The 12,279-nt window shown below is 36.4% G+C and overlaps 1 protein-coding gene across 1 annotated transcript; it reads right to left on the reverse strand.

The window, feature by feature from the left end:
* Positions 1-351: 351 nt before the first annotated feature.
* LOC113189265 (large ribosomal subunit protein uL23) lies at positions 352-881 on the reverse strand. Its single transcript, XM_077794983.1, has one exon. The coding sequence runs from the start codon at positions 871-873 to the stop codon at positions 403-405; it is 471 nt and encodes a 156-aa protein (XP_077651109.1). The 5' UTR covers positions 874-881; the 3' UTR covers positions 352-402.
* Positions 882-12,279: the final 11,398 nt, after the last annotated feature.

Raw genomic sequence — 12,279 nt, forward strand, 5'->3', positions numbered from 1 at the left:
TGAAGTAAGCCAGGCACAGAGACAAGACCCACAAAATCTTATTCATGTGGAATACAAAAAAGTTGATTTCATAGAAGTTGAAAGTAGAATGGTAGTTACCAGGGGTTGGAGCCAGTAGGGGTGGGTGGGGGGATAAGTAAATGCATCCTACATTTCAAAAGAAAAAAGAAAAAAATTTGTAAGTTTTTAAACATAAGAAATGATACGTGAGTAGAAAATGTTAACTGGATTTAAATATAACACAATATATACATGTATCAAAACATGTTACCCCATTTATATGTACTATCTTTGTTATCTGTAAGTTAAAATATTGACTTTATTTATTTATTTATTTTTTATTTTTTTTTTTTTATGTTGGAAAAAAGAAAGTATATTTAGAATTAGACAGCTGGACTTTGTTTAGATGATCCCAATTTTGTTGGCAACGTCCAAAGCATCATAATCAGGAGCCAGTCGAACATATGCCTTTTTCTCTCCATCAGGCCTGATCAGGGTGTTAACCTTGGCCACATCGATGTCATAGAGCTTCTTTACAGCTTGTTTGATCTGGTGTTTGTTTGCCTTGACATCCACAATAAACACAAGTGTGTTGTTGTCTTCAATCTTCTTCATGGCTGACTCAGTGGTCAGAGGGAATTTGATGATGGCATAGTGGTCAAGCTTGTTTCTCCTGGGGGCGCTCTTCCGAGGATATTTGGGCTGCCTCCGGAGCCTCAATGTCTTGGGTCGCCGGAAGGTAGGTGACGTGCGGATCTTCTTCTTTTTATGACTGTGGACACCCTTCAACACTGCTTTCTTGGCTTTCAAAGCTTTTGCTTTGGCTTCAGCTTTGGGAGGGGCAGGAGCTTCCTTCTTAGCTTTCGGCGCCATCTTGGTGAAAAGGCTATTTATTTTTTAAAAATAGCTTTTTTTAGTTGTAGATGGACATAATACCTTTATTTTATTAATTTGTTTTTATGTGGAGCTGAAGATTGAACCCAGTGCCTCACACATGCTGGGCAAGCAAGCACTCTACCACTGAGCTACAACTCTAGCCCCAAAATACTAACTTTAAAAAAGAAAACAGAAAATATAATTGTACTTCACTCCAACACAAGAGCCTCCGATTCATCCCAGAGAAAGAGGAGCTGTGATATGAAAGAGGCCTCTTGCCAATATCAACCCACACTTAGAAGGTCAAGTAAGAACATGAGAGGAAAAGCGTAGAGAGAGCAGAAGATAAAAACAAGTCTGAGTGTCCTATTATTGACCTGAGAAAGAGAACCAAGGGATATCTTGGCTAACGTATAATCTAGAACTACAAAGAAATCAGGGCTAACATGTTAGCAGGTTCAGGGATCCTTCAGTTTTTGCAATTTGCTAGTGAAGTGCTTCTCAATAATTACAGTTTACAGGTGAATTTGAGGCTGTTCAATGACTCCAGAAGCCGATTCAGCCTGCTAGTGTTATAACACACATTGTGATAGCAATTAACTCTACTTGTGTGTTCATATAGATTTCCTGAACTTGCTCTGTAAGAAATGTGACTATCAAATCATGAGTTATCTCTCAAGAGAGGACAAATTATTACTGTTCAGATAGTATTACTTCCCCTGCAAAACTACATGTTACTATTGTCATATGGATATCCACATATGGTGTCATTTTCCATAACACAGAATGCATATGGAGTGTTTCAGAATTAATACTTGGTTATTTGTACATGATTGGTTGAACTGAGGATCTCTATTTTCAGATTGATTATATTGTATGCTAAAACATAAAGTTGTCAAAAAGATGGTTTTGTAATTTCAAACAGATCAAAATTATATATTTAAAACAATTTGAAATTATTTTTTAAAAAAGCTTCAATGTTATTTTTAAAATTGGCTTTGAAATAGAATGAAATATTTTAAAAGGTGTCCTAATCAAATATAGAACATAAGAATGAAAACTGAGTAAATGCACTCTCACAATAATATATGATAATTCAGCTCCTCTGACATGAATATCATTTTTAAATTGATGTTTCTTAGATTTAATAAAGGCAGCTTTTCAACACGCAAATATGTTTGTGTGTGTATTTATATACATTTTATGGTTAAAGTTTTGCAAAAGCATAAACAATGTCTTCTAAAATTAATACACAACTTGCATAATAGCTAATTATGCTGCCAGTTGGATGTAACCCACCCAAAGCATATATATATATATATATATATATATATATATATATATATATATATATCCTACATTCAGAAAAAAATATGTAATGCCCGAAATCCAAAATTATTATTAGAAGCCCCTGATTTTTATTATGATTTTATCATGTTAACAATTTTAAAATATCCTGGGAAAATCATAGTTTAGAAAGACATTTTAATTTGCTCTTAAGCAATCCAATTTAGTAATTTTGATTATAGCATTGATAATATTATGGGAAGCTATAATAGAGTTTTGATTTTTTTTTCCTTCATTATTAAATACTTTCTTCAGATCAAATGTATAACTCATATTTTAGAGCAAATACTTAACAATTGTTTTCAAGCACTTAATATATAACATTAATATGCTAGTTAAAACAAACAGACTTCTTTTAAATCAGTAACTACCAAGTTATTATAGAATCATAAGACATTTTAACAAGCTGTGGACAATGCTGTTAGCCTAACTGTTCTCAGGTGATTGAAGAATACACAACCAAATTACTTTCAAGATGATGACTTCATGTAGATCATTTATATCATTAAATGCAATTATTTAAGTTGGTTAAATATATGTGTTTTCTAATAATATTCAACTACTTGTATTACTGTGGTATCCTAGTTGAATCCATGAGAAATATCTTATATAAAAAGGGGGGAATGTTGTAGAAATTCCTACAAATACAATAATCACTGTGTTTATAGTCACCACCTCAACAGTCCTGGATTAATATGACTTCCATCTTTTGACTGGCAGAGAACATACTGAAGAGTCACAGTTTCTGAAAGAAAATAATCATAATAGTGCAACTATTACATGCTAACTTTGTGCCAAAACCTCTGCTGAGTTTTGTGTAGAGATTATCTCTGTTTTGTTTTTCTGATGGGTTTTGCTATGTTGCCTAGGCTGGTCTTGAACTTGTAGGCTCAAGCAATGCCTCTGCCTCAGCCTCCCAAGAGGCTGGAGCTACAAGCATGCACCACCAGGTCTAGCTGATGGGGTAGCTCATTTAATCCTAGCTACAGCACTGTACCCTGAGCTCTGTTATATCCCTATTTACAGATAAAAACACTGGGGTTGACTGTCCATAGTTATATACCCAGTCATTATTACCCCAACAAGCATTTCACTAGACATTTCTTGTCAAATAACTACTTTTCAAATATCTTTCTTGGCACAATATCTCAAGATGAATACTCAACTTGAATCGATATTAGTTTATCAATGTAGAGGATTATTTTATATATGGTGCCATATAACTGAGAAAATTGTTTCAAGTAGGTTTCATTTTGTATTATTGAGTTTTTTGAAGTTTAAATGACTAGGCCATTTTTCCAATATATAATTGAGAATTTGAAAATAGGAACTATTGTTTTACTACTTTTTTCCTATAGGGGGCATCTGTCTTCTGAGAACTTAATCAATCAAATTTTATAATTAAATAAAATCCAGAATGATAGCTGTTTTTTTTTTCCTATGAGCCTTACAATTAATAACATTTGGGGAGAAAAATAAAAATCATTAGGGAAAAAAAGACTGGTTTTTGCACTGATGAGAAAGACCCCATTTTATTTGATTATTTCCAGTAGTGCAAGGGGGTTACTACTGTAATCTGGTATGTGTGTGGGGTAGGGGCATGCAGGGGCACGTTACTACTGGAAATGAAGAGAAGAAAAATTATGCATATGGCATAGAGGAAACAAAAACAAGTTTTGAAAGTACATTCAGTATACCTCCAGTTTTCATCAAAATTCTGTGGTTTGTTAAACTGAAAAAAAAATGATCTCAAGATTTGGAGTTCTAAAAAGAAAAATATATAACTTAACCTTATACACCATGAGAAATGATGAGAGTATTTACACTTTTCTTACTCTTTACTGATTTTAAAGAATAAAAGATAAACCATCCAGCTTTTAACTTCCAGAACTAGTGTCAAATAATAAGAATTAAATCATTAGTAATTTCAATTCTCTTCATTACTGATTTAACCAATTTATTGTGATTATACAAAGGAATATATTCTGAGACTACAATGAAAGATCTGTGCCCTCTCCTGTCCTCATCAAATTTTTCTTTATTTTCAAAGTAATCAAAGCTGATAAAATGCAGCAACAGAGATAATCAAAAGTACTTGAAAATAAATTGAGGCTCATGAGATAGAATGAGGGATGTGGCTGATAACTGAATTTTTGGAAAAAAAAAAGAAGAATGGTATGGAATATGATGGACTGTGTTGGTGTGCACAAAGTATATTTGTAATTATTGAACAGTACACACACACACACACACACACACACACATACACACACACACGTTCTCTCATAGAAGCTACAATGCTTTTTTGATGTAAAATTAATTGAAGGCCTGGGGAGTTAGCTCAGTGGTTCATTGCTTGCCCAGCATGTTCAAGGTTCTGAGTTCAATCCCCATCACTGCAAAATGAAAGAATGGAAGGAAGAAAGGAAAATAAAGAAAGCTCCCATTGTGGAGAGGAAATAATACATGCACATTTCACTCAACTTGACTTTAAAAAGGCATCTTCTGCCCGTATATATTTGATACAGGGCATTCTCTAATTGTTCCAGATAATGCTATATAGAAAACAAGATTGCAAGCTGTAGGAAATAATCTACTATACACAAATAAACAGTAGCTTGATATATGTGTGTGTTTTTATTATGTATACCATATCCTTTGTATGCACATACAAGCTTTGCATTTGGAATATGCATTGTCATATATGTGTTTGGTCACCAGGACTGAGTACAAATAATAATGCCAATATTAAACTGAAATGTTACATTGCCTTCAAGAGAACTGCATGCTAAGAAGTGAGTTAGCACAATGCAATATACCTTTCTGGAATAACTCTAGTATGCTCTTTTAAGATCCTTAGGGAATAGTCCGAGGAGGGCGATAGCTGGGTCAAATGGTGGATCCATTCCCAGCTTTCCCAGGTATCTCCATACTGCTTTCCAAATTGGCCTTACCAATTTGCAGTCCCACCAGCAGTGTACAAGGCTACCCTTTTCCCCACATCCTCGCCAAAACTTATTGTTGTTTGACTTCATAATGGCTGCCAAAATTATAAAAAAAGGAGATATTAGGAATCCTACAACCAGAAAATATAATGTGGAAATTTTATGAACTTGCTGATCAGGCTTAATGAGTGAGGAGGATAGAATCAGTGAATTTGAGTTCAGAGCAGTGGAACTCACTCAATTTGAACAGAAGAAGGAAAATAGGAAAACAAAAAACTTTCAGGGACCTGTAGGAAATAATAAAGGATCTAATATTTGTATCATCAGAGTTCCAGAAGAAGAGGAGAAAGAGAGTGAGGCTGAAAGACTATTTGAAGAGATATGATTGAAAACTCTCCAAATGTGGCTTAAGACACAAACAGGTCCATGAAGCTGATCAAATCCAAACCACGATAAACCCAGAGAAATCCATGCCAAGGCATACCATAATTAAAACCTTTGCAAATTAAAAATGAAGAAGGCTGTTAGACACAATGCCTCACCTACAGATAGGGACACTAATTCAAATGGGGCACATTTCTCATCTGAAATCATGGAGGCCAGAAGGAAGTGTTACCTTATTTTTGAGGTGCTGAAAGAAAAAAACAACTACCAACCATAAAATCTAAATCTGGTGGAACTATTGTACAGAAATATTGGAAAATAGGAAAAACTAAAAAAAAATTGTTACTGCTAGAGCTACTCTTAGTTAAAGGAGTTTCTTCACATAGGAAAGACGTGATAAAAAAAGAATCTTGGAGTGTCAGGAAGGAAAAATGAAGAACAGAAAGAGCAGAAACATGAATAAACATTTTTTTGCTTTTTAATATTCTTTTTCTCATGAATTTAATAGATTTTATTTAATGATCAACATCCAAATGATAACACCATTTTATGTTCAAGGTACAGGTGGGAAAAGTCAAAGGACCTAAGAGGAATTGAGATGTCTATATTCAAAAGTGTAAAGTAAAAATTTTAGCAAAGGGCTGGGGATGTAGCTCAGTGATAACGTGCCCCTGGGTTAAATCTCCAATAGAGAAAAAAATGTAAAATGAGCTGGGTACAGTGGTGCATGCCTATATTCCAGCTCCGTGGGAGGCTGAAACAGTTGGATCACAAGTACAAAGCCAGTCTGGGCAATTTACCAAGACTGTCTCAAAATAATACCTAAAAAATGGGCTAGGGCTGTAGCTCAGTGGTAGAGTGATTGCCCAGCATGCATAAGACCTTGAGTTCAACTCCTGTCCCCTCCCCTGCACAAATAGGTAAATGATACCAGTCAATGTTATACCACATATATGTATTAAAATATCCAGATACCAATATACACAGAATAAGTAAGTCAAGATGGAATCCTAGAATATGTCCAATATACAGAAATTCAAAGCAGAAACAGTGAAACAATATTGAGAGGAAATAGATAAAAATGAATAATAAAATTGCAGATTTGTGTGATCATATAAGAATTGCCTCAGATGTAAATGATCTAAATATATGCACAGAAAGACAGATTGTTAGAGCAATGTAAGAAAATGCGACCCAACCTTATGGAGCATGTAAAAATTCCAAATCAATGACACAGGTAGGTCGAAAGAAAGGGTTGTAACATGACACCATGCAAATGATCAATAATATCAGGAATGTTATTAGTATCTGATAAGACAGGTTTCAACAAGAGAAAATTACTATAGACAAAAGGGGGCATTTCAGAATGATAAAACCATCAATCTTCTAGGAAGACATAATGGTCCAAAATGTATATGCATTGAAGAACAAAGCTTCAAAACCAATGGAATGAACAAACAAAACCCATGACAGGATAGAAAGGAGAAATAGACAAATCCTCAGTTGCATGCATCTTGGCAGAGGCCATCTGTGCGATTTCAGCAACACCATCAACACACAGAGCCAGCTGATATGTAGAACATAATAGCAGAAGAGTCTATTGAATATTCATCAAGATAGGCCATATTCTGAGTTTTAAAATAAACACAAATAAATGGAAAATGATTAAATTAAATAGTGTCTTCTCTGAACATACTGGAATCCAAATAGAAACCAATCACAGAAAAACAAGAGGCAAATCTCTATAACGTGGAAATTGAACAACACATTCGTAAGTGATCCAATAATCAAAAAGGAAGTCTCCATAGAAATTTAAAAATACCCAGGAATCAAGGAAAGAGAAAACACAACTTATCAAAATTGATAGAGTGCACCTAAAGTAGTGTTGAGAAAGACACTGAAAGCACAAGTGATTACGTTAGAAATGAAAAAGACCTAAAATCAATAGACTGCATTCCTACTTCAGGAAATTAGAAAAGCAAGAGCAAAATAAATTCAAAGGCAATCAGAAAGAAGAACATAACAAAGAAAAAGTGGACATCATTGAAATTGAAAATAGAAAAAGAATAGAGAAGCTCTATGGGAAAAAAAAAGACCCTGGCCCTTCACAAATTAATGAATGTATAAACCTCTAGTACTGAAAAAAATAAAAATAGAGAAGAAATAAGTCACCAATATCAGAATGAAAAAACTATCACTACATGTCTTGCAGACACTAAAAATACAGTAATAGAATAATACTGTCAACACCTTGATCCTCATGAATCCAACAACTTAGAGGGAATGGATCAATTCCTCAAAAACCTCGAACTACCAAAGTGCCACAATATGAAAAAAGACATTCTGATTAATCTTTTACGTACTAAGGATATTAAGGTCATAATTTTAAAATTTTCTGAAAAAGGAATCTTCCATCCTAAACGGCTTCATTTGGAGAATCCTAGAATAAACTGGAAGCAAAATTAATCCCAAATGTATATAATCTATTGCAGAAAGCAGAAGAGGCAAATTTCTCAACTCAACTCGTTGGAGGCTCTTACTATTACTAAATGCATATAAAGACAATTTATTATTTTTTTAAAAAAAAGGAAGGAGGAGGAAGAGAAAAAAGCTACAAATCAATATTTCTTATAAATTTAGATATAAAGATTCCCAACAAAATATTAACAAACTCAATTTAACAATGTCTAAAAAATTATTACCATATCCAGGGAGCTTTATTGGAGTTATGTAAGGCTTATCCAACTTTTGAAAATCAATTGAATCACTCCCTCATACCAACAAACCACAAAAAAATCACAATATGTATTTATATGTGTATGTAACATATAAAATATATTTAGATATGTGTCAGATGAATTTTATACATTATCCACAACTAAGAAATTAAAGTTTAAATTTTAATTATAGTAATGTCTCCAAATAAAAATACTTAAAAATCAACCAATACTTTTTCACTGAAAGTATGGGTGAAATTTTAAAAAGACCCAAATAAAAGCCGATATTATACCTTGTTCATGGGTTGTAAAACTAACTATTGCTAAATGTCAATTCACTCTAAGTTGATATTTGATTCAACACAATTCCATTCTAAATTTCAGTCATCTTTTCAGTAAAAACTGACAGAACAGATTATAAAATTAAATGTAGAAGCTCGCAACCTGGAATTGCAAAATCAATTAAAGAACAAGATTGATGGCCTGGGGCTATAGCTCAGTGGCAGAGCACTTGCCAAGCATATGTGAGGCACTTGGTTCTATCCTCAGCACGGAATAAAAATAAACTAATAAAGGCATTCTGTCAATCTACAACTACAAATAATTTTTTAAATAAAAAGGTTAAAGGTCTTTCTATATATTGCATGAGAATTGTCTATGTTTCTGTTGTTTTCATCCTTTTACTGTAATTATTACTAATATAATGTGTGCTCTTTGAGGAAAAGGACCATGACTTAATTATCTCTGTGTCTCTTAACACAGCACAAATATTTATGGTAAAAGTGTAGTTCTGGTAAAAAAAAAAAAAAAAGTAATTGCCATTTTGTACTTATATGCTTTTGATTTGAGAAAAATAGAAAAATTGGGCATCTCAGTCCCTGAGCAGGTGGGAAGGGCTTTTTGGTGATAATGTCACAAGTGTAGTCAGTTTTTTCTTTTTCTAAGATCCAGGTGCAGATCCTTTGGACTGAGGTTTCCACTGAACACATGGGCATCTTTCCTTGAGGTTATTCAGTGGGTTTGGTTTTTCATTAAGGAATCACTTGAAGTCTGGCTTCAGCCAATCCTAGATTTAATTATTTATGATAAATATTGCTTGCCAAATGACATCTTTGTACATATTGACTCTGATGATTCTGGTCTTCAATTGCATATGGCTTCTCTTCCTTTAACATTAAGCATAACTCAGTTCTCCAAAGTGAGACAGGGGGCACTTTTTGAGCATTTAAGGTGACCTAAGTTCTCGATATCAGCCCATGAATTTTACGCCTTGCCAATTCTCAAGTACTTTATTCTTAATCCACAGCCCTCTGGACTTTCTAGTTCATTTAAGGAAATAGTCAGATATTCTTCATTAAAAAACAGCATACACGGATTTTTGTCTTCACGTGTAGGACTATTAGAGGAGGCGTAGGGGAGCCTTGCGGGTATTCCCCGCCCCGGGGAACGCGGCTGCGCCCTCGGAGGGCGCGCCGGCCCGCGCCAATGCCCTTCTCCGAGGCTGCGGCGCTCCCCCCCTCCCCTGGCCCGGCCGCGGTCCTCCCGCCCCGGCGGAGCCCGGCGGTGGATTGTGGGCTGGGGGCTGCGGCGGCCTCGCTGCACGGTCTCCCCGGACCCTGCCGGGCCGGGCGGGCGGGGTGAGGAGAAGCAGTGGAGTAGGGAGCAGAAGCGTCAGTGGTGGCTGCGCGGCGGCCGCGGCGGCTCCCCTGGAGGCCGGGATGTGGGAGAGGCGGTGGCAGCGGCGGCGGAGGCGGCGCTGCGGACCCAGGGGAACTGCTGGCTGACAGGACACCCGGGAGAGACGTGAGGGAGCCACCGCTGCCGCCTCCGCCCCGCGAGCGGAGCTGGGCTCTAGAGGGCGACCCTGTGCTCCCCTGGCCCGCGGGCCAGCCGGCGCCGAGGCGGAGGCGGGAAGCCGGGCTCGGCCGGCCAGGCTCCGTGCGGCGGCGGCCGCGGAGCAGCAGCCTCGGCGCGACGTGGAGGGCTGGAGGCTGCGTGGATGCACTAGGCCTCTCTCTGGGGCGGCTGCCCGGGACCACAGTTGAGTGGTGATTTTATGCAATGGCTTCAAGCCACAGTTCTTCACCAGTGCCTCAAGGAAGCAGCAGTGATGTTTTCTTTAAAAAAGAGGTAGATCCAACAAAACACATTCGACCTGTGCAGTCACTGCCAGATGTATGTCCCAAGGAACCCACAGTTACAGATCAAAATAGGTGGACTATATATCATTCCAAAGTAAATCTCCCGGCAGCACTAAATGATCCTAGGTTAGCAAAAAGAGAATCTGATTTCTTCACAAAAACACGGGGATTGGACTTTGTGGACACCAAAGTCATACCTTCATTCTACCTCCCACAGATCAGCAAGGAACATTTTACAGTATATCAACAGGAAATCTCTCAGAGAGAGAAGATACATGAGAGATGCCTTTGACAGGACTCTTTTACATACTCATGATAAATCCAGGACAGATCTGGAGCAAGTACCTAAGATTTTTATGAAACCAGATTTTGCCTTGGACGATTCCTTAACTTTGAATTCAGTTTTACCATGGTCTCATTTTAATACTGCTGGTGGAAAAGGAAATTGTGATGCAGCTTCCTCAAAGTTGCTTCAAGAAAACTGAGCCATTATCTGGACATTGTGGAAGTAAACATTGCTCAACAGATCTCTCTACGTTCAGAAGCATTTTTTCATGCAATGACCTCTCAACATGAATTGCAGGACTACCTCAAGAAAACTTCCCAAGCTGTAAAAATGCTTCGAGATAAAATTGCACAGATTGATAAAGTAATGTGTGAAGGATCACTACACATTTTAAGATTGGCTCTTACCAGAAATAATTGTGTCAAAGTATACAATAAACTGAAGTTAATGGCCACTGTACAGCAAACTCAGCCTACAGTGCAGGTGTTATTATCTACTTCTGAATTTGTTGGAGCATTGGACTTAATAGCAACAACACAGGAGGTTCTGCAGCAGGAACTTCAGGGCATTCACAGTTTTCGGTATGTTTATTAAGCCATTAGAAATAATGTTAGAAAACATTAAAGTATAAATATTAGCATCTAATGTTCAAAGTGTGAATGTATTCAGAGTAAAATGTGTATTTTTTTCTTTCATTATCAATAACTACAAGACCAGTCACAACTATGAAAATAATATTTTGAAAATATTGAAATGCTTTATGTCAAGATAGTACATGAAGTTAGAGAGGTGAATACCAGTATGTTTAAAATTAAGTTAATTTTTTAAAAGCTTTATAATAGTTTTTTGTTGTTGGTTTTGTTTTTTGTTTTACTGTTGAATTCACGGACCCTCTATCATTGAGCTATATTCCCAGCCCTTTTTATTTATCACTGAAGTTTCCCAGGCTGGCCTTGAATTTTTAATCCTCTTGCCTCAGGCTCCCACATTGTGAGATTACAGTTATGCATCAGTGTTCCTGGCTTTTAATGAGTTTTAAATCAAATAATTTTGTAAAGTTTTTTCCCCCCCCTGGCAATACTAGGGATTGAACCCAGGGATACTCCACCTCTGAGTTACATACCAGCCCTTTTTATTTTAAGACAGAAGTCTCACTCAGTTGCTGAAGCTGACCATGAACTCGCAGTGCTCTTCCGTAGCTTCCTTCCCAGGTTGCTGGGATTATAGGCATGCACCACTGCACTCTGCTTTAAGATTCATTTTTGATTTGCAGTCTGTTTTTCATATTGTCAGAAATACCATGTGGTGATAAGACCCATTTTTTTTATATTTTTACTTTGAGAATAACTTTAAGAAACAATTTGATTTTGAATTTACACATGGATATTTTATGTTTTAGATATTTTATGTGAAATCATGTCAGTATTTATACACACACACAGACACACACACACACACACACACACACACATATATATAAATAATTAATTAGAAGTGAGTCAAGCTGCTGAGGGCCATTACCAAGTAGGTATTGACGCATCGTAATCCTTGCCAGTGTACCCCATGTTAAATGGACTTGCCTT

The sequence above is a fragment of the Urocitellus parryii genome, unplaced genomic scaffold, assembly GCF_045843805.1.
Source record: "Urocitellus parryii isolate mUroPar1 unplaced genomic scaffold, mUroPar1.hap1 Scaffold_83, whole genome shotgun sequence".
In the NCBI taxonomy this organism is placed as follows: domain Eukaryota; kingdom Metazoa; phylum Chordata; class Mammalia; order Rodentia; family Sciuridae; genus Urocitellus; species Urocitellus parryii.

Excerpts from the sequence above, each read along its gene's own strand:
- LOC113189265 (XM_077794983.1), bottom strand. The coding sequence starts at position 873 with ATGGCGCCGAAAGCTAAGAAGGAAGCTCCTGCCCCTCCCAAAGCTGAA.